This window comes from Trichoderma harzianum, assembly GCF_003025095.1.
Source record: "Trichoderma harzianum CBS 226.95 unplaced genomic scaffold M431scaffold_3, whole genome shotgun sequence".
Lineage (NCBI taxonomy): Eukaryota > Fungi > Ascomycota > Sordariomycetes > Hypocreales > Hypocreaceae > Trichoderma > Trichoderma harzianum.
Window position 1 is genome coordinate 2,069,431 of NW_020209251.1, and position 21,897 is coordinate 2,091,327.

Sequence of the window (21,897 nt, forward strand, 5' to 3'; positions counted from 1 at the left end):
ATGTGTTCCCCAGCTACTAACCGAGCGTCTGGGTAAGGCGTTGTCGTTATGTTCTCGCTGCGTGTGCTTGATTAATTACATGAACTGGAATTCAACTCGTCTAGAATCACGGAGAATTTACATAGCTCTGCATTTAAGCAGATAACTATAGGTCCATTTATTAATATAAGTTTATATCCTTAAATAGTGTCTTGTCTATAGAGCTCGTATCTTCTTCCTTTGCTACATTGTATCTGTTCTGAAAACCGACTATCTGTACGGATTATGTATGTGTCACTTTCTCATGCTGTTGCGGTGAACATACCTCGACTGCTCAACAGGCGACTACCCATCCGTCCAGTGGATCATAGCAACAGACCATTTTTTCTTCATTCCATTTTCCCACTGTAAGACTCCCAGGTGACTAGCAACCCATAATCGCCTCGATGCGCAAGAGTACTAGGCTGTCATGACCCTGTTGCTCGCCTGCGCGATGATCCCATCATTTCAAGTTATCTGTGCCATTTGCTGTCGCAGACGTGTCTAAACAGCCGCCTACCTGTACGCCTAAGCGCCTTCTTCATGCTGCCGTCACGAATTCGCTTTCTGCTGCGAATGTAGCTTAAACGCTTCACGTGGTGTCGTAGCCACCTAGTAAGCAATCTTCCTCGTATTATCTTATGTTTGAGCCGTGTAGAGTAATGACCGTTTGCGCGTATGTGCCGCTTTACCAGGCGTTTCAAAGAGTCTTGATGCTGCTCAGAGTCGCAATTTTTTTGTTCGTAGCCATAGGTATAGCCAATAGGTATACCTATCACAAGAAAAAGCTTGACAATATTTCTATGCCCACTCTTGGCGGCATAAAACAATGGTGTTCGATTATATGCATCCCCCAGCGTATTTCTGTCGACTTTGCCGGTTTCGAGTATTAGCTTGGCGATTCTTCTAGTTCCACACTCAGCAGCGTGTGAAAGCGGAGTTCGGCCTTCTCTGTCTGCCACATTAACGCTCGTCGCGTCTTTGGCAAGCAAGAACTCTACAAAATATTCGTTCTGGTGTATTACAGCATGTGTAAGTGGCGATTTACCATCTGCATCTATCAGATTGATGCTGGGGATATCTGCCGTGACAAATAGCCTGAAAATAGCCTCATCCGCTCTGGCAATAGCGATCGATAGTGGCGTATATTTAATCTGATATATTATGTTGTCTTCAAGATGCTCATCAGCAGTATGCTGAGCGACCAGGTCAACTTTGCCAGCTGCAAGCAATAGCTCGACAATATTCGCATCGCCTCTTGCAGCGGCCATGTATAGCGGTGTCTCGCCAGAAACGCTTCTTTGGTCGGGATCAACCTTGCCTGTTGCAAGCAGCAGCTCTACAATATCTCCACGGCCGCAATAAACTGCATGATGTAGGTGAGTCCCATGCTTTCCCATAAAATTAGGATCAACCTTGCCAGTTGCAAGTAGCAGCTTGGCAATACCGTCCGGCTGCCACTTAGTAGCATATGAAAGTGGCTGTTTACCGTATTCATCTCTGGAATCAGGATCAACCTTGCCGGTTGCAAGCAACAGCTTGACAATGCCTTCGTGTCCCTTCTCAGCGGCATATGAAAGCGCCGACCTGTAACATCCGTCATGAGAATCAGGATTAATCTTGCCAGTTGCAAGGAGAAGCTTAACAATATCTTCGTGTCCATATCGAGCCGCATTTAAAAGCGGCCGATCACCATATGTATCTCTGGAATCAAGATCAACCTTCCCAGTTACAAGCAGCAACTTGACAATGCCTTCGTGTCCATTCTCAGCGGCATATGAAAGCGCGGATGTGCAGCATTCATTATGAGAATTAGGATTAACTTTGCCAGTTGCAAGCAACAGCTTGACAATGCCTTCGTGTCCATTCGCAGCGGCAGATAAAAGCGGAGTTTGGTAGCTATTATCCCTGGAATCAGGATCAACCTTCCCAGTTGCAAGCAACAGCTTGACAATGCCTTCATAACCCTTTATAGCAGCATATAAAAGTGGCTGTTTACCGTATTTATCCCTGGAACCAGGATCAACTCTGCCGGTTGAAAGTAAAAGCTTGACAATACTTTCATGTCCATGCTCAACGGCATACGAAAGCGCTGATCTGCGATATTCATCCTTGGAATCAGGATCAACCCGTCTGAAGCCAAGTAATAGTTGAACAACATTTTCATGTCCGTTTTTAGCGGCATATGAGAGTGATTTTTTAAGGAAATCAAAGCCAAAACGAGAATTAAGCTTGTTAGCTTTAAGTAACAGCAAAAAAATGTCCGCATGCCCATTCATGGCGGCATATTGGAATGGCGTTGCGTCATGACTATCCTTCACATTTGTATACTCCTCGTATGGTAACATACAATTTACGGCTTCAACAGCCCCGAAATATGATGCCAAGTGTAGCCCGGTCACTTCTCGTGGAAAGTTAGAGCAAGAGTCATATGTTGGTTCCCCAAGCAGTACTTGAGCTGATGCCTCCACGTTTGATTTGCGCTTCAAGAAGTTGATAACTTCCTCATCTAATTTCGAACATCCACGTGCATGGTGTCCCCAGTGATTTGCAGCATAGTTATAGAAAGGAAAAGATTGCAATCGCTTCTGATATTTGCAGTCTGTTTTGTAGGCAATTCCATTATGGGAGTACTCGCCACACGGTTTGCAAGGCCCGGTTTTAAAGTCGTCCAATAACAGATACGTTGTGCATATAGTCGTAATTACAGATTCTGCATCTGGGAGCCATCGTTCCATTGTCCGTTCAAGGTATTCATGCGTAGTATAGTGAATTAGACGAACTGTGCCGCTGTTTCCCTCGATTGTTACTAGCCCGGCGCAAATAGAGGCCATATCTCCAATCGGTAAAAGATTCTCTTCATCAATGCGGTACTTTTTGGGCTCGACAGCAAGCGCATGTTGAAGTTCTAACGCTTTAAGAGGCCTTTTGGCGCAGACTATCCATGAGAGAACCACCCGGGCTAGCTCGGTAGTGTCTGGGGCTTGGCTTATTATCCGTTTCATCGCTTCCTCATAAGTATAATCGTATGTATTACGTCCGATAGGCAATTCTTTCAATGTATCTTTTATCTTCTTTTGCGTTCTTTTATCTTTAATGATATTAAAGTAAAGCTGCGCGAGAAGGAACCTAGCTGATCGTCAATTATCGCCCCGTGTACAGCCAGACGTTAACACTTACATCCCCTCAGCCGCCTCTGTGATCTTCGTTTTAATATCTTCCCGGCAAATGTTCAAAAATTCCGAATCTGATTGCGATATTTGACTTTCTAAAGAATTTTTCACGTCGTCGGTGTGAGCACGGACCTCGATCACTGCACTTTCTTTGAATTTCTCCTGAACCTCCGGAATAGGTCTCGAGGTTGCGAATATATTTATGTGGCTTTCACCTTGAATGTCGAAGAGCTTAAAGAGGAATTTGATGCGGCTATTGTTCGAAGTTTGGCATTCATCCAGGGCATCAATAATGATAAAGACTCTTGAATATGAAGCTATGATGGACTGAAGAGTTTTGTACAGTTCGTCAACCGACGGCCGCGTTCGCCTGCTTTGGTGGCTATTATAGAGATCTGTAACACTTTCTGGAAGTAAAGGCTGGGTCTCGGCAAGCTGTTTTAGTATGCTCGCTAGTAAATCGCCAGTGCTCTGTTCATGGTGCCGATGGAAGTTGCAGTAGATATATGCGATGCCGACATCCCCGTGGCGAAATTTCGAAACAAGATAATCAACCACGATTGATGTTAAGATGGTTTTCCCCGCTCCAGGCATACCTGGACAGAATAAAGTTTGGTTGCGTCCAGCCACCCAACTCTGGAACTTCATAGAATCCAGGAGCCATCGCCCGGTTCCTGTTTGAGATCTCTGGAAATAATCACTTTGCTGTAGGCCATAATCTGTTGGTGTTAACCAATCGAGAATCTTGGTGTTTTCAATCCCCTCCAGTTTAGTTCTCGTATGCGAAGTGTTCTTTTCAACTTCGGATATGGTACCAAGAACTATATCAGATGTGAGAAATGATACAATTTTAAGACATAAATTGCTAACCTTTCTCAAGTATGTCCTTCGCTGGGCACTGTCTTTCGATTTCAGATGTTTGTATATAGCCTAGAAGCTCTTTTGCAAAAGCTGCAGCCACAGCTGCAGCATGCTCCTGCCAGGCATTGTTCTTATGTGAGTCAGCATAATCGCAGATGCCTCGGATGATGATGCAAGGGAAGTTGTTCATTAGTCCCGCCGCTTCCATTTCGATGCAAAGGACTTGACTGTTAAGATCTTTATTTAATTTGTTTCTGAGGGTCGCGTCTTTAATAGCTTGGTTACCAGATGCAATTAAGCCATAATGCACGCGTATATCTCTGGGCTTCTTTTTGATAAGTTGACTTCTGTCGCAGAATTCGCAATTTCCTTCCTCCGTACTGTCTTCGAGGCCAGAGAAATTTGTGTAATTTGTGTTCTCACTGACATGTTGATAATCTGATCTAAATAAGAGATCTTCATGATGATCGGACCTCAAGTATTTTGATGCTAGGCGTGGCCACCTCTCCTTAAGTTGGTCTAGATACTCTGGTATCTTGGATCCATTCAACTCATGCTCTGTTTCCAATCTCGTCAGGGCTGTCAATAGCGGCGTTGGAGGATTATTCAACGAGCCAGTTCGTTCAAATTTGCCACCTTCTTTTGCCTTGCCAAAGTCCCATTGAACTACACCAGGGAACCGGCCAATAGGTGTACTGACAACGACATCACCAAGTCTCACTTTTGGCGGAACGCCGCCACCAATACCGACTAAAAGACCGACCTTGATGGATGGAAAACTGTTAACCATCCAGGCTGCAACAGTCGCTGCTGAAGTTGTTCCTGTTATACCTTTGGGTAGACAGGCTATGACAATACCATGGCCATTTATTGACCCCAACGTATAGTTGTTAGGATCATTCAGTGGTTTCTGAAAGTCTGCATGCCTGTGATCTAGCATGGCGATAGCTGCAGTCTGCTCTTTTGGTAGAGCGCAAATCCACCCCACGGTATACTCGTGATGACCTTTAGGTCTCAAGGCCGCTTCGAAAGGCATCTTGAAGGATCAGCGGACCTCTTCCTTGAGATTATCAATGCTTGAATTATCTTGGGCTCTCTGAGAAAAATAAGAATATGTGCAGTTAAAAAAAATCGTCAAGTTGGACGCGTTGGACGCGGGGGCATCTTAGGCAGTAATTCAGCCGTAACGTGTCAACGCGTGAATTTGGGTTCGCCATAATACACGCATCAGCAGCCAATCATTTGCTTTTCATATACTATCAAACGCAGTTCTGCATCTGCGGAGTACCTTGTATCTCGAAGCTGGTTGGTAGCCTTGTGAGGAGCTCTTCATGGCTAGAGTGATTTTATAATGCACACCACCATCCCTATTAAGCTGGGTTAATTTCATCTCCGCAAATCTCCGTGCATTTTTTAAGTTTAGTTCGCGTTCGTGAGAGCCCTCTTTCTTGGAAGCAACTTGACATTTAATATCTTTGGAGCCGCAAATAAGTATGGGCAACCTCCGTCATTGAGTGTATATCAGCAACCTCCAAAGGGCCAGTAGCAACGACAAATCGATAAAAAAATTACGCAAAGCAGCGTAGTGCGAGCAGAAGGACGTTCATCCTAAGGCACGCTGCGCCATCGCCAATGGAATGAGCTCTGCTGGCTCTGGAGTTAAAGGAGTCGCATTCTCGTGTAGAACCAATTCAACACCAAGGACTAAGATGGACTCTCCGCACCACCAGTCTTGTATCCCTACCAGCCATTGTTATTATGACTCTCTTACAGCGAGATAGAAACAACGAGGTACATCCAACACAAGTCGATTTTGACTTTACCCCCCTCCGCCACGCGAAAGTCTTGCTTCTTCTTCTTTGGACTTTTGCGAACATAGCCCTACTTTTCTCCTTGTCCGACTTTTCTCTTGCCGTTGGGTTATCAAGCAATCAAGCAACGGGTATTATGGGCTTTCTGGATCTCGGAACAACCTTAGGTAGACCGATAATTGGCTTGATAGGCGATCGCACATCCAAAGTTTCCACAGCAGGCATACTGGCGTTTCTGTGTGGGGTGTTGTGTTTTACCCTCTGGTTACCGGCTACGTCCTTCGGGCTAACGACCCTATTCGCGATATTGAATGTGGCAATTGTAGGGGTGTTTGGATGGTAAGTCACTCTATCTACGTGTAATTTCTTAACTCTTTCACGGATACCCAACTTGCTTTTATTGCGTGATTCATCACCCCAAAAGAGCTTCTTGTGTATTTAATAAAGCCTCTAGTCTTATACATTGATATTTCACGAAAGTTCTGCAAGTTCCGCATACAAGAGATTGTCAAACCAGTCGCTTCGACGATTCAACGGTAGCGGTATATCGCGTACCATGCCGACGTTTCCGTTTACATCACAGTCGTCTGTGCAAAGAAGGAACTGGATTTTTGGTGTCACTCTTGGCAACTCCTTCTTTGCTTGTATCACCCAAGGATGACGAATGTCGAATGTGTGTCCTTGGACATCATGTATGCTATTCATGTAGATATGGGTTTGATCTTCCTGTAGAGGCGGATTCCAGATCAAAGCCGGATCTCCATCGATTGGAATGGAGTTCCAGAAGCGTTTATTCGTACGCCGCCATGCATTAGCCATCATAAGCCAGTCGACCTTTTCTCTCCAGCTTTCCACATGATAACGAAATCCAGAGGCAAGGATGGATGCGAATTGCTTGGATACTTCCGGTCGCTTGTCATTGCAACAGCCTTTTTGAAAGAGGGAGTAGAACTGTTCTAGCCGCTCATTATCGTCAAAATCAACGAGCTGCACCGGGGCATCGAGAAGTATTCCAAATAGGCCAGAGCCCACGGCCTGCTCTTTCGTAGCATGAATACAGATGAAAGCTAAAGTAGCAGACTCGGAGACTCCTGTATACGGCCTCTCTATATAAGATGCAAATTCATCATAAGGGTCGTCGGGGCTGTACCCGTTGAGTGGCCCCCCATGGATCTCAAGAATCGGACATTTCTCAAAAGGGTCCTTTTGTGGCTCTAGGGCGAATGGGTAAAAGTATTCGGCTCTTAGAGAAACTGGCATCACATCCAATCGATAGAGTCCCTCGTCAATAAAGTGATACATTGTTTCCAAATAATCCTCATCGTCCCAAATATAGCGAATATCGCAATTGAGATTATAGCGATCTAGACGAGGTTGGATCCATATCGGTCCTATATTTAATCGAAAGTCTTGCGTAATTAATTTGCCCCATTTCCTGACAACGTGTCTTGATTCGCGACAGACTGAGGCAATGAGTGGTAGGGCGGCATTATGACAAGTCGGACGTATCGACCAGCATTTTTGCTCTTCGCGGACTTCCACAAGATAAAAGGGGTCATCCCTCTGGACAATTCGACGAGGAAGGCAATAATACCAAATCTTTAAACGTATCTCTGAAGGTAAGAGGGAAAATTGGGGAAATCCTGGATCTGTTGACGGTGCTCCCATGGCGGGCAAGTAACATATATCCTTGAGTTGAATAAGTGTAAGTGTGTAAGATGGGGGAAACAAAGCTCCAGTGCTGCTTGCGTAGACGGGGGTTGGTAGAGCTTAAGTACATGCACTTTTTGTGATCATTACTAAGCTTTCTGTAAGATGTTACATGAGATATTAATGGCTGAAATGCATATCGAAGTGGGTTGTATACGAGTTTGATGTCCGGGGCAAGCAAAGCTGCTGCGCGAGCAAGCGGCAGCGGCAGCATCTCTCGGAGACAATGTCGGCAACTCTATCAATGATTAGGCAATAGACAAGGGGATGTAAAAGAGGGTGTAAACATGAGTCATGCCGTTGATAGCAGTTGGGACAACACTGTTGGTTGCGGTGGGGGCCATAATGATCCTCTGCGAAAAAGTAATCTCAATTTCTCTCATCACTATCTATACATATGAACCGCTAATACAACTTATCATTCAGGCGACGCACAAACGAGGATTCGCCAGAGTCCATCTGGTGCGATTGGCACTTCCTCACATCTTTAAGCGTGAGTTCCAGCCGACGGCGCTCCATTGCTGCTGTTAAAGTGAGGGCTCCTTTGGCCGTTCGCAGCTCGAAGAGCGCTATTTTTTGCCAATCCGTTGTGGCAGCCGTTGAAAACAAGCTCACTAATGCCAGGATATCCCTTGATTCCCGTAGCCTTCTCCAGTCTGGTGGCCAGATCATCCGATACTTCGCGGAAGATACCAATTTGGCGTCTAATGATTTCTTTCTCAGTGCAAGTGCTCATGTGTCCGGCCATATTGTTAATGAATCGCTCCTTGGCGGCATCATCAAAAACTCTCTCCCAAAGGGCGCGAGGTTGGTTGAAATCCTCTGGTCTGATCTCGGACAGGAAAGTAATAGCCCTGCCGACGAAAGCACCATGAGTCTGATCCAGATTCGTCTTGCGCTCCTTGAAGGAAATAGGCTCGATGGATGAGAAATAGTTTGGCCTTGAGCCCTGGTTATAGAAGGCCATGGCGCCATCTCGCTGGAAGTTGGCCATGTGATAGCCTGTGCGAGGCGCATTGACAGGAAGTTGTTGGTAGTTTGGTCCAAGACGATGACGCTGAGTGTCGGGATATGAGAACAAGCGGCTCTGAAGGACAGGGTCGGCAGAGGGCTCAATTCCTAAATTGATTTACTATTAGTATTTTTCTCATGTGATATCACCTTTATGTTACGGGAAACATTGACTTACCAGGAACAAGATGAGATGGGCTGAATGCAACTTGCTCAATCTCGGCAAAGTAGTTCTTCACGTTCTCATTCAAGCAAAGCTCTCCAACCTTGCGGAGAGGGAACTGAGCTTGGGGCCAACAGTGAGTAAGATCGAAGACGTTGATCTTCTGGGTCTCCCACAGCTCCTCAGCTTGCTTTGGTGTCATGGTCTGCACACAGAGATCCCACTGAGGATATTCGCCCCGCTCAATGGCTTGGTAGAGATCCTTCTGGTTGGCATCTGGAGACCGCTTCGTCGATTCTTCCTGAGTCAGGAATCCGGCGCCCTGCTTCGAGCGGATGTGGATCTGGCAGTACACCCATGAACCTTGCTTATTGACGAACTTAAAGGTGTGGCCGCTATATCCATGCATACGGCGCCAGCTCTCAGGAATACCACGATCGCCAAAGGTATACATGACTTGGTGGACAGATTCGGGGTTCTGACAGAAGTATTCCCAAAAGTTGGTAGAATCATCGCCACTACCGAGGTGACTTGCGGGGTGTCGCTTCTGGGTGTGAATCAAGTGAGGAAACTTGGCAGGATCTCGAATGAAAAAGACAGGTGTGTTATTTTGAACAAGATCCCAGTTACCCTCCTCGGTGCGAAATTTGATAGAGAAGCCTCGAGGATCTCGAGCATGGTCGTGAGAGCCGCTTTCGCCACCGACAGTTGAAAATCGAATGGTGATGGGGCACTCCTTTCCTTCAGCAGAAAAAATATCTGCAAGGCAAAGATCATCGAGCGGGTTGGTGGTTTTGTAGTAACCGTGGGCACCACCGCCCTTTGCGTGGACAACTCTCTCCGGGATTCTCTCTCGGTCAAAGTGTGAGAGAAGATCAATCAGGTGAAAATCCTGAAGCAGCAGAGGGCCATTCTCTCCAGCACGTTGAGTTTCTGCAGATGATCATTAGTACATGCTGATAATTCATGGTAATTGATAGTGAGATATGTGCGTGTAGAGCAACACATACCGAAAGGATGAGGAATTGGCGCTCCATTGCTAGCTGTGTACACAGTTTGCTGAGATGCAGTGTTGCGATCTTCGATATAGTTTAGGTGCAAGTCACCTGTGCAAGTCATTAGTATTAATTGCATAAAGTTGGAGATATAATGATGCATCCGCTCTACATACCATTCTGGCGGCCTGACACGGCGTACGATGTAGAACTCATGGTTCAAGTAGGTTGTAAGTCTTTCTTTGTAAGAGAAGGAAATACAGATAAGATGATCTGAACGGTTTTTTGATTCCAAAGTCTTTGACTAGCGAGCAGCTTTCCGTCCTTTTATACATGATCATCATCCAAATGAGGCTCGCAATATCATTGTCTGTCGCTTCGGCCGAGGGTCATTCCGTGTAAGTGATGCCGGTGACGTACCTGCGCCATCCGGCTCAACCATGTGGCTGCTCAATCATCTTCAAGCCATTGGCTCGTGTGGCTCAATATTCGCTGGTTGTTAGCAAATGTGGCAAAGCTCGCCTCGGCCGACTTCGCCGGGGATGAGGCTAGTCCATCTTCAGGAACAGACGGCGAGGCTTTACCTGTTTCGTGCAATTCGAAGCGCTCATGTACTTGTTCACGCTCACATAACATTTCGTAAGCCCTGGCCATCCGTTCAAGTGCCGGCAGCCTCATAATGTTTTCAAGATAGTAATCGAGATGTATATTTTCACGGCAGTTACGTCGGTTACATGTAAATGGCCTGATGATTCGTACATACGAAATACGCCCGATGCCAGATGATGCAACAGTTCCAGGCAGCAACGCAGTGTATGGAACCCTGAAGAAACATCCCAGTCGATCAATTGAATATAATTGTTCTCGTTCTACCAACTTCCGGAAAGGCTATTGCGGAAATATGCTGAATACCTTAGAATTGGACACTTAGCTATAGCCATATGCTGTTGTGTAACTTGTGTCAAGCTCTGCAACGAGAAGTCATATTCCATTCTTGTCATGTTAAATTGGATATAGATATGCAGGCAGAACTATACACCCCCAATGTAGTTAAACGTGTTCGTTCAATCACCAAGACATCTCTGAGCTGCTTCTATTCGAGGACTTTGGATAATAGTAGCAGCTCCACAATGAGACCAAGTCTATTGAGTGGATGTAGAAGAGTACAACTTGCTTCGGCCGATGCAATACTTTCCCATGTTCTCGTATTGGGCGTAATGATGGGCCCCATATGTCCAATAGTAGACTTCTTTGATGCTGCTCCTTTCTAAAACTACCCATTGGCACCTTAGTTGACCATTCGTTAAAAGATCTTCGCCGATTGGTTCGGCATTGGCACTTAGTACACCATCATTACCTATGCCAGCTACTACTCTTTTGATCTCTTATTACTACCATACATAGGCACTCCCATTGATCAGCCGAAAGATTCTTCAATTTGAGAGAGAGTAGCTGGATAGAAGATGACGTTCGAAACAGCAAACCTTACGCAGGTCTCATAAACAACGATTCACTGGCAACAATCTATTGATACCCGTAGTAGAAGATAGTAGGGGTCTGGTACCATGCCGGCACGGTGTAATAGGTGCCGGCACCGTAGCGGCACTGTAGGTCATATACCGCGGTACCTGTACGGTGCCGTAATCTAGTACGGTGCCGGTACAGTGCCCTATTGGTGCCGCAAGGTGCCAAGGAGGTGCCATGAGGTGCCACGCGGTGTAAGCGTTCCAGCGTTCCTAACGCACGACACCGGTATATAAGGCAAGAGTGCACAAGACACCTTACCTACGTATATAAAGAAATAGTCAAGTAGTCTAAATAGCATAATACATTAATTTTTCAACCTCTGTTCAATTCCCTGCACTTGTGAAATTTTGATATAAGTAAAATACGCTGTATAAAAAGGTAGAGAAGGGCGAGGATAAGTTTCTTTTTTGTGGCTGCGTTGGCTGTATAGCACCTCCGCGGCACCTCGCGGCACCTCTATGGCACCTCCTTAGCACCCATTTCCCACCGTGCCGGCACCATCCTGGCACTATACCGGCACAGTACCCAATACCGGCACCGTGGCGCAAAAATATACCGTGCCTGCGTAGTTGCAAGTTTTTTACACCGTACCAGGTGGTACCAGGCTCCCACACACTTCTACTACGGACATAAGCAAGAACTACCAGTGTAAGTATTGAAATATTACTATATTGTTAAATAAAAGGCTTTGGCGATCATTACTGGTCTCAGACTAAAGTTTCTCAGTCGGATATAACGTATAACCTCCTCGCCCTCAGTGCAGGCCACGAACAAAAGTTCCATAATCAAGGCACCATCTACATTGAAGATTACTTGTACGAGATAAAGCAGCAACACTTAATGCTTCAGATCTAGGTGAGATTAGCGAATGTAGCGATGATGCATTCTCTCTAAATAGAGCTTTTATACGGGAGTTGAATATCGACACTAGCCAAATCAAAGGGACGGGATTGTAGCCAATAGCCGTCCACAGCAGAAGGCTATTCCCCAAACAGTAGTCGACAGCGAGCAGACCAAAGATGTGAATGACTTCACAATGCAATTCTTCAAGGAGACAATCAACTTCCAAGAATTAACTGCGTATTCGATATATTGAATAGGAGCACGTGGATATTCAAATCAGGCAGCCATTATCGCGCAAAAATGAGAGAAGAAGGAAGAAGAAGAACTGCTTAATTATGTTTAGGTACATAGTAGCCATGAGTTGTCTTCTAACGTGACGCAGCTCAAGTTACATTTAGGTAGTCTAACATTGAACGTATTGCCAACAATCCGCCGAGCCTGAAATAAATACGACTTACACTTTCGCCTATATATTCTACTTTCTTTAATTCTTTAAGTACCTGTACTTTTTATCTTTAATATCTCATCACGGTCCCGCCCGGTGTCTGCTGATTCATGTGCAATAAGCGACCGCCATTAATATGATCACGAAGAACGTGATTAAGGTTAAATCTCGTCTCCGAAGAGCGAGTTTGCCAGCTGCTCGCGACTGGACGACTGAGAATCCACTCAGACGTGAATTGCTCCTCCATTGACCGTTGCTCATCGTACACCTCAATCTCTCGCTTCGCTACACTATCCTCATCCAACTCGGGAGAGAAGCGCGCATGAGCAATGGGATAATAGGTAAGGGTATCCCGGTTGATCCAACCGCTGTTGAATCGAGAGGGCTTAGCATAATAACACACAAAGCCCTGAGCGTTTGTCTCTGGGATTAGCATCGAGATGATCCGCAGCGCCGGGTTGGGATACCGCTCGATCCTATCAGTCGACAACAGGTTATGGCTAAGTTCCATTTTATGCAGAACTTTGAGGCTAGCGGACAGCACGAAGCCGTTGAAGAGTCCTTGTTCTCCAATCTGCTTCATCAGCTGCGCAATCCAGCGGAGCCAAGATGGCTGTGGACTGCACTGGCCTGTGATGTAGAGGATAGGCAAGAAACTCTTGTCCATCTCCTCGCTAGCAACAGGCGCATCTGTAGTATATGTGCCATTGGGCAGCGTCCTTAAACTATTATTCGCCGTGTGGGTTGCTGCAAACCGCATGGTTTGGTAAAAGTATATGTAAGCCTCGGATTCCATCTTCTTTGCGTCTTGGCTTTTGTCATAGAGGCAGAGAGTCCACATTATGCGTGCCATGAGGAAGTTGTACATTGCCCCAGAAAGGCAGAGATTTGGCGGCAACGCCAAAAAGGGAGACGGGGGGATAGGGAAATGGTATTCTTCTGAACTCTCGAGACTGGCCAGGGTTGCCGTATCTGCCTCCAAATTGGGATGAAGATGACCGTGTACATCCTTCCATTCCCGTAGATTACGCTGTAGCCGGTAGACCTTTTCTAACAATACAGATGGCTCTTGGCGCACCGGCGTAAGAGTCCATATCTCGTCATGAACTCCAGAGTCAATTAGAATCTGTAGCAAGCTACGCTGCAGAAAGGAAGGGCTTTGTGCAATGTACCCTGTAGTCGTCGTACGGCCAACAGAGAGCAGCATGCCGGGAAGTGGCACTGCCATGTAACAGGTCCACGTGAGAGTTTGCAGGGCAGTTCTTAGAGAGTCGAGTACAAGGTCATCGACATGGGCTGGTGTATTAGACTTGAGGGCTGTAAAGTAATAGTTGGCGGTGCAGACATGGCTGTATGCCGCAGGAATGTTGCTTGCAAAGCACTATAGTCATGTTATTAAACCCGCGTATTAGATAAGTTGATGCACTGGCCCTTTCCGGCCGAGCTTTCAGTCCAAACACCATTTTACATACCTCAAAGTAGGCCATGAGAACTAAGACGGCTGATAGCACCTCTAATTGTTTCTCGGCTTCTTCTAGCTGACTTGACAATTCCTGCAGTGCCTGGGTGTATCCCTGGACGGCAATGACTTTGGTGTCCAGCCCGCGGGCCTGATCGTTCTCACCAAGCATGGATATCATGAGAGCGGCACGATGCATACAGCCTAGAGCCAGCAACCCCCTTTGGGCATACTCGAGACACCAGGCCTCGTCACAGAGGCGATCTCTCCAGAACGGCAAGTGGTCAGCCGGGAACAGCATCGGCAGCGTCCGGAAGAAGAACTGGTGATAGGCCAGGACCTCCCTGGCAGCAGCACAGGGGCGCTGTGACAGCCGCGGGTTGCTCGGCAGGCCAACCAGGGGCAGTCCATCATGGCGGAACTGAGGCCGGGGCAGGATGCAGGCGGCGGGATGAGTGGACGGAGCGGAAGCCGGGCCGGACGGCGGGCCGGACGGGGTGGAACCCGGAGGGCCCTGGGGCGAGGAGTGAAGGCGGTCTGAGCGGACATCGTCATCCTCGACGTCTGCCGGCGAGCTCTGCTGCGACTGGGACGCGCGCGGCGGCATGCGCACGTCGATGTGCCGCTTGGGCGCGTATCCCGCACACTCGACATTGGCAATGGTGCAGCGGTTGCAGGCCGGCTTCCGCTCGTCGCACTTGACGCGCCGGGCCCGACACGTGAGGCAGCCAGTGCGCGTGCGTCTCTTAATCTCGCTCATGGTTTGAGAGGCTCAGCTCAGCTCAGACAAGGGCTCCTTGATTCGTTGCGCCTCCCAATCCTTCCGTCACGGCGAGGATGTTTTGCTCGAGCGAAGCGAGCTAAGCGTCAGCCCAGCCTTACGGAGTCGCGGAGTCGCGCAGCGCTTGCGTTCATTAGGTAATTTTGGAGACGTTCAAGCACCTGGATTAGAATGGGGAATGCGGGGAGTTCCCATGTCTTTGCGAGTGTGCCGTGCTTAGACGATATAGCCGAAGCTGCCGAGGCTGTAAGATCTCCCTCCGTGTACGGAGTGGATGCAGACCCTGAATGCTCCTCTGTAAACGCCGAGCCCTTCAGCAAACTCTTTGGGACAATGCTTGCTTTAGATGACCCAGTTGCTTGGATAGAGGCGAGATTACCGAGCGCCTCTTCTCCGCATTTCCTCATGTGGTAATTTAAGTGTAGCTCTATGTCTGGATCCGTATTCAGTGTTGCCATATAACTACAAGCTGCTTGGTCCCCCTGGCGATTTGGAGAAAAGATAACATCCATTTAAGCCACCAGGCGCTATCTGACCTCTATCTGTTATAAGCCTTTCGTATCTGACCAGGAAAAAGCCACGGGAAGCCTTTATAACCCCGTACCTCGCTGTACAATGTCTCACTCTCAGATACAAACGGAAAACCGAGAACTACCCTTGAACCAGCCTGAAAACTGGCAAGTCAAGTTCCCTCGGTACATGGTGGAGCTCCCTGAACATGTCCACGATGTAAATGTTTCTTATATTGGGATTCAACCCCGATATGAAGAGAAACCTGCAAGGGGGCTGCATACTGAACTGAATGCTCACGTTACTTCTGCCGCCCAGAGAACGGCCGTTGCGAAAGTCGAAGAATGGATTCGACAGGGAGCCGGAGAACTGTCACCGGTTTTATGGGAGAAGATATACGTGGAGGCTGGTTGTGATGTTCCGGACACAGAAATATACATTCTTTATTGGATTGATAAAGATGTGGCTAAAGCTGCCAACAAGAGCTTGAACCTGCAGCTGCTTCATAAAACTCTATCTTCCTCTGATCAAAAGGTAGTCGGCCTATGGAGGGAGTCATTCACAGTTCCCAAACAGAGATTCGAAACAGTATATTCTGGAAACGACTATCAGCCGGGTATCGCTTCCCTGGAGGGTGCACAGCAAGTCGGCCACAAATTCACCGGCTATTGGGGAGCAGCGCGCGATAGATTTCCAGCATCATCGCACGATCCTTTCGAACCAGAGTATAAACTCAGTCCTCCAAACTTTGAGAAAGATAGCAAAGGTCGTGTCATTGAGGGTGAAAACAGGGTGTCTGTCCTTCATATACGGTCTGGCCAATATTGGGAGCGGTGCAAAGACGATGAAAGAGAAGCATACGAAAGCACCCTTGAGCCAGTACTAAGAGCTGGGATGACTTATCTGGAAGAAAATCCGGCGGAATCAGGCGACATTGGGCTGCGATTCTCTCGGAACATGACTACAAATCGGCTGCTTCAGGCAGAAGAGGCGCAACAGTTGGCTTCATTGAACGGCTTTGGGAGCACAGTGGTGAATGGACTGACAAGCCTTGTCAAGAGTTATGCTGGCTATCTGAATGGAACTAATGGTGCAAATGGCGTACGCAATGAAAATGCGACAAATGGAACGAACAGCACAAACGGAGTCGGTAATACGAATGGTTCCCATGGCACCAACGGCGTACACGAGACTAACGGAGCAGATGGAGCGCACGAGGCGCATGCCTCTAATAGCTCGATCAGCTCGAACGACACAAACGCCACAAATGTCAGTGGCTCCAATGGTGTCTCCAAAGCAGACAAATTCGGCCTCGTCGTGACAACGGAGCGACGAAGACGCGAGACTTGCAGCAGTGGCTTCTTCCGATCGTTGAAAGACATTGAGGCGTGGGCTTCCAAGCACAAATCGCACCACAAAATCTTTCACGGAGCGCATTCGCATTCTCAGCAGTTTGGCAAGGAGACGTTCAAGATGCGCACGTGGCACGAGGTTTCGGCTTTAAAGCCGGGCGAGGTGACGTTTGAGTACATTAATTGTTATCCAAGGACGGGACTGATTCCTTTTTTCGACGTGTGAGATGATCTTTGGGGTTGATAGATGAGTAGATTATAAGCATTGGAGGCGTAGCATAGCAATGGAGGCATAGCATAGAATGTCTTTACTTATATGAGTTGATCCGTCATATGTTTTCGATAATGTAATACTCATGCACTGTTCAAGTCGGCCTCAGACAACTTCCTGGGTACATGTAGTTGGCTTCTCTGTCAGTAAGCTTACTGTTTGCATGGTATATGTATTTCCAAAAGCTGTGGCCAAAGTTTAATACATCATAATGACGAAGCAAGGCGATGAAGCGTGCATGTTGCATGATAACCTATGAAGATTTCGGGACACACACGTTGATAAGTTACTGCTCACCCATGCAATCACACAATCATACAATCCAGAGTACTTACAGCTAATGAGTAATCAAAGATGCCATAAACATTAGAGCAAGTAATGCAATAATTAAATGAAACCGAATGTTATTTTTCTCTATCCCATCTATCAAATTTGAAAGTAAAGACTATGAAATCACTGCCGCTTTGCCTTTCGCTATGCATCTTTTTTTTAATCACCACCCTTCAGTTTATTACTGAGTGGGCAGTAGAACAACTCTGTATTGCACCTTGCCTGCCTCAAGGCGCTCAAATGCCTTGTTAATACCCTCTTCCGACATCTCGAACCTCTCAATGACAGGCTTGATCTTGTGCAGGGCAGCAAACTCCAACATCTTGCGATGGATAGCCCGAGAAGCGACAAGAGAGCCGTGGATGGTGATGCCGCTCATGATGAGGGGCATGTAAGGAATTTCCAGGTTGTCGGAAGAGACAGAAAGAGGATAGATGCGGGCGCGAGTGGAGAGCATAGGCAGGATCTTGTCCCACGAAGGCTGAGCGGAAGTGGTCACCAAGAGGCGCGAGATCTTCCAGTCGCCGAGCTGCTGATCAATGTCACCGTTCATGGCGACGAATCTGTGAGCGCCGAGCTTGGCAGCGTCGTCCTTCTTCCTATCGGAACCGGAAAGGACGACAACGCGGCAACCAAGCTTGGCTGCAAACTGGATAGCAATGTGGCCAAGGCCACCGACGCCCATGATACCGACAGTGTCGTTGGAGTTGACATCGTGCAGAGTAGTGAAGACTGTAGCACCGGCACACTGAAGAGGAGCGGCATCCTCGTCGCTCATATCATCGGGAATGGGGTGGAGGAAGGCCTCTCGCACGAGAGCGTGAGAAGCAAAGCTGCCTCGGTTCACGGCGTCTGCGTCACCATAGATAACACGCTCTTTGCAGAAGATATCCTGGCCCTGAAGACAGTCGAGACAGTGGCCACAGTTGTCGGTCTGGTATCCCCAGCCTACTCGGTCACCCTTCTTGAGGTAGGTGACTCCGGGGCCGGTCTCCTCAACAACGCCAACACCTTCGTGACCTAAAGCGTTCTCACCATGTTTCTAGAAGCAATTGTGTTAGTATTTGTTGGGGATTGAAGCCTTGCATCTGGAGTTGAAGTCACTTACATAGTGTACATCGGTGAAACACATTCCTGAGGCAGTAATTCGCAAAAATACCTGGTCGCCAGTGAGCTGCTCAGGCTTGGTCGCATTGTTGGACTTGACATGTCCGTCTTTGGCTCCAGTGTAGACGGTGAAGGTAGTCATTGTGGTTGTTGTGAGTTGGTGCAGAGATAGTTGTTGGTGTAAGTGGTTGTTGTTGTTCAATTAATTAATAGATTTATGTGAATGTAGCTGGTTTGAAATGCTGTATGTGTTGGATGCTGTTGTTTGTTGTTTGTCTGAATGATGCAAATTGGTTTCACAGCTCCTCATCCAAGACTTATATACCTGATGTTTCACCATCTCATCCTGTTTTCATCATCATCAACCCCCTTACATCATGGCGGAAGTTCCCATGCAATAGTCAGCGACGCCTACAGGAAGCCCCCAAACCTTAGCAAATCCCGAGGCTCCATCAGTGGTCCGCTCCAGTCGCATGCATCGCTTGGATCGGCCGATTGGGCGCGCTTGACCCGCTGGAAGCGCCGTCATTCGATTGACTTCGGCTAGAATGGAGATCGAATCCCTCCGGGCGCCCAGCTTGAGAGCAACTTTTGCGACACCTGTTTGTTTACCAATTTGCTTCTGGAAAAGGGCTTGCATTTCCGAAACTTGAAAAGGGAGCTGGTCGGAGTTTAGAATGGATTGAAATTGACATGCTGCAGTTTCAGTTGGCCATAACTCTTTATTTCTGCTATTATCAGGGCGTTTTCTTCTTCCTTGTTCCAGTACTCCATGTCCGTACTTTGCATGCTGTATTTCTGTTGTGGCCAACATATGCATTCCGCCCTGGTAGATGCATGTATTTTGCGGCGATGAAAAAAACTACTCTTCATTTCCTAGTTTCGCCCGACTAAAATCTAATACAACTACCGTTATTGGTATAATTGATTTCTAATGTCCAGCACCTTGCAAAATGTTGAGACAAAATTGAAACCAAGCTGATCAACATCAACTGCCCAAATACGGTCTGGGGAAAATCCCGGCATGACGACACGCAACTGAACTGGGTCGGAAGTTTCCGCTCGGCAGTTGAAGCGATTTTCCTCTGCTTAGTGAGTCTGCTTAGTGAGCGAACACAATTGGAATGGTACGATTCCAGTGGATGACGAACCTGTCAGATTAGATAAATGATGAAAAGGTTTAGACGTGGCAAGATTGTCTTGATTGTTTGTTAGTCGTACCTTAATGGATGTTTTGACAGGTTTTGGAAGCTGCGCTAACATCAGCAATGGCACTGCCTCCTACGTGTAGCGAAACTTTGACCGTCGAGACATTGAAAATGACATGACGCAATTCAACCAACTTTTCCAAACTTGATACATGATATTCACATGGGTAATAGAAATGCTATATTGTATCTGAATATTGTTTCTCCGGCAGCGTCTCCTTGCCAAGTGCCTCCAGCCCCTGCTGCAAATCCCATGTCAGATCCTCCAACGCTTCAACGCCAATGCTCAGTCTAACCAGCCTCTGGTCAATGCTAGTGTTCGTCATGGCTCGCCATTCTATCAGACTTTCAACACCCCCAAGACTCGTCGCATGCTGAAACAGACGAAGTTTGCTTGGCAGACGTTTTGCTAAATTCGCATCCTTTAGGGTAATAGAGAAAATAGGACCATAGCCATTGGGCATCTGTTTCCGCAGCCAGCTATCCTCCTTCGTTGCCTCAGCCTGTAAACTTGCATGATGAACTTGTTCAACCACTCGATGCGCAGCAGTGGATGAATCTTGAAGCTGATTATGAAGCCAAGTTACTAGTGCTGTTGCAGTAGCACTTTGTCTTGTAACTCGAAGCTCAAGAGTCCGCAGAGATCGCATTCCAAGCCAACTCTCCATGTTGCCTTCGACTGAGCCCAGATAGACGCGATCACTATGCAGCTTTAAAAGAAAGTCGTGCTTGGGATTCACAGCCAAGATACCGCACAACATATCAGAATGCCCTCCAAAATACTTGGTGCCGCTGTGAAGAACAATATCCGCGCCAAAGCCAAATGGATTCTGGAGCGGTGGAGGCCCAAAAGTAGCATCAATAGTCAAAAATGCCCCCGCCTTATGTGCCTTGTCAGCATAATGTTGTAGATTAATAGCCTCTCCAGTCGGATTAAGTGGTGTCTCGACATGAATTATATCGCCAGGTTGCAACTGAGAGGCATCGCAGTCGAGAGGTAACGTCTCTAGACCAGTCATACGAGAGACCATTTTGATAACACCATGACAGCCATGGTATCCCCCACCAATAGCAATGCGACGAGGATTTAAGAGGACGAGAATTGCGTGAAAAGCCGCCAAGCCAGACGAGTAAGTGAGAGCTGGCCCACCCAATATGGAAGTCAAGACGGCTTCAAAGCGAACCATGTTGGGGCTTGTGTAGCGAACGTAGGCATGAGACCCGAGGGCCCTTTCAGGGTCGAGATCTTTGAACGGGACAAGTTCTTCCGGATCATCTGCAAAGCGATATGTTGTGCTTGTGTGCAGCGCGGGAGCCACTGCAGAGTGACTGTCGACATTAGCATCCGCATGAACCGCGCGTGTAGCCAGTGACAAGCCATTCTCCCGCTTATATTCCCCAGAGAGTTGTTTAATTCTGTTCAAGTCCATCTTTTGATATTGCTCTTTCGGTGACTATTGTTAAAACTCTTTGTTGGGTGGATTGGCACAATTGGTGTGCCGCTCCGATCTGTGAAGGCCGGAGATATACATGTTCTCTTCTTAAATGATCAAGGTCAGAGATCTCATGTTTATTGACGCCATGTTAGTTTTTATTGCCTCATACAGCTGGATGCTTCAACGCATCGCTTTGTCTCCATATGTAGACACAGCTTAACGAAGGTGTAATTCGCCTGTATCGCCTATCTCGTCTATATGTGTTCAGATCCGTATGTATAGGCTGTTCTGGAAGCTTTGTCTCTTCTTACCCTGTAGGCCTGAACACATGTAGTTGGCTTTTGTTGAACGGAGATTTCTGTGCATAACCGAAGGAGTGATATGATGCGTCCGTTTGCCCTTAGAAGACCATCATGCTTATGTAGGGTGTTGTACTTAATAAACTACATGTGCCTAGTACTGCATATACGCACCCGAGGGAATTGGCACCTGGTACCCAGGCAGATGGACAAGGCAGGCCATTATCTAACATCGTCAGGGAACGAAATACATAAAGTCAGTGCTCTATCATGTTTTCTGGCAACTGAGGGCAAAGAATTCGAAGATTGTGACACAAATGAGTAAAAACGCTGATGTGTATCACTGTTTATCTTTATTATTATATCTGCCAACGTACATGGTACCCATCCGTTACTATGACACTCTATCGGCTACAGCTGACTGAGTTAAAGAGAGTGGCTACATACAGCGGGCACAACAAGTGAGGTAGTTATTTAGCATGAAGCATACCGTCAACGAGATGTTAAAATGTTGATTTAGCAACACTTTCGCTACTAAGAAGCTCGTTTCTCAATTGTCTACCATGACAACCGCGGGTATTTGCTAT

At 47.1% G+C, this 21,897-nt stretch overlaps 8 protein-coding genes across 8 annotated transcripts; 1 reads left to right on the top strand and 7 right to left on the bottom strand.

Moving 5' to 3' along the window:
- Positions 1–1,958: 1,958 nt before the first annotated feature.
- Positions 1,959–5,088, bottom strand: M431DRAFT_77404 (hypothetical protein; the record flags this gene model as incomplete). Its single annotated transcript, XM_024922572.1, has 4 exons — positions 1,959–2,151; positions 2,350–3,147; positions 3,199–3,825; positions 4,091–5,088. Coding segments are annotated over 4 exons (2,616 nt in total), but the record flags the coding sequence as incomplete, so codon positions are not given.
- A 1,246-nt stretch (positions 5,089–6,334) lies between these two features.
- Positions 6,335–7,531, bottom strand: M431DRAFT_78583 (hypothetical protein; the record flags this gene model as incomplete). The annotated part of the gene is made up of 1 exon (XM_024922716.1): positions 6,335–7,531. The coding sequence occupies one exon, from the start codon at positions 7,529–7,531 to the stop codon at positions 6,335–6,337; it is 1,197 nt and encodes a 398-aa protein (XP_024777665.1).
- A 529-nt stretch (positions 7,532–8,060) lies between these two features.
- On the bottom strand, positions 8,061–9,958 carry M431DRAFT_79577 (hypothetical protein; the record flags this gene model as incomplete). The annotated part of the gene is made up of 4 exons (XM_024922839.1): positions 8,061–8,692; positions 8,763–9,680; positions 9,758–9,853; positions 9,919–9,958. 4 exons carry the CDS (start codon positions 9,956–9,958, stop codon positions 8,061–8,063), a joined length of 1,686 nt encoding a protein of 561 aa, XP_024777666.1.
- A 2,669-nt stretch (positions 9,959–12,627) lies between these two features.
- Positions 12,628–14,776, bottom strand: M431DRAFT_3024 (hypothetical protein; the record flags this gene model as incomplete). Its single annotated transcript, XM_024914165.1, has 2 exons — positions 12,628–13,938; positions 14,030–14,776. 2 exons carry the CDS (start codon positions 14,774–14,776, stop codon positions 12,628–12,630), a joined length of 2,058 nt encoding a protein of 685 aa, XP_024777667.1.
- Positions 14,777–15,412: 636 nt separating this feature from the next.
- M431DRAFT_109997 (hypothetical protein) lies at positions 15,413–16,949 on the top strand (the record flags this gene model as incomplete). Its single annotated transcript, XM_024911736.1, has 2 exons — positions 15,413–16,305; positions 16,582–16,949. 2 exons carry the CDS (start codon positions 15,413–15,415, stop codon positions 16,883–16,885), a joined length of 1,197 nt encoding a protein of 398 aa, XP_024777668.1. The 3' UTR covers positions 16,886–16,949.
- Positions 16,950–17,441: 492 nt separating this feature from the next.
- On the bottom strand, positions 17,442–18,509 carry M431DRAFT_479531 (hypothetical protein; the record flags this gene model as incomplete). The annotated part of the gene is made up of 2 exons (XM_024915777.1): positions 17,442–18,302; positions 18,369–18,509. The coding sequence occupies 2 exons, from the start codon at positions 18,507–18,509 to the stop codon at positions 17,442–17,444; spliced, it is 1,002 nt and encodes a 333-aa protein (XP_024777669.1).
- Positions 18,510–18,737: 228 nt separating this feature from the next.
- M431DRAFT_548513 (hypothetical protein) lies at positions 18,738–19,506 on the bottom strand (the record flags this gene model as incomplete). The annotated part of the gene is made up of 1 exon (XM_024921264.1): positions 18,738–19,506. The coding sequence occupies exon 1, from the start codon at positions 19,185–19,187 to the stop codon at positions 18,738–18,740; it is 450 nt and encodes a 149-aa protein (XP_024777670.1). The 5' UTR covers positions 19,188–19,506.
- Positions 19,507–19,754: 248 nt separating this feature from the next.
- M431DRAFT_110001 (hypothetical protein) lies at positions 19,755–21,005 on the bottom strand (the record flags this gene model as incomplete). The annotated part of the gene is made up of 1 exon (XM_024911737.1): positions 19,755–21,005. One exon carries the CDS (start codon positions 21,003–21,005, stop codon positions 19,755–19,757), a length of 1,251 nt encoding a protein of 416 aa, XP_024777671.1.
- Between the last annotated feature and the right edge of the window lie 892 nt (positions 21,006–21,897).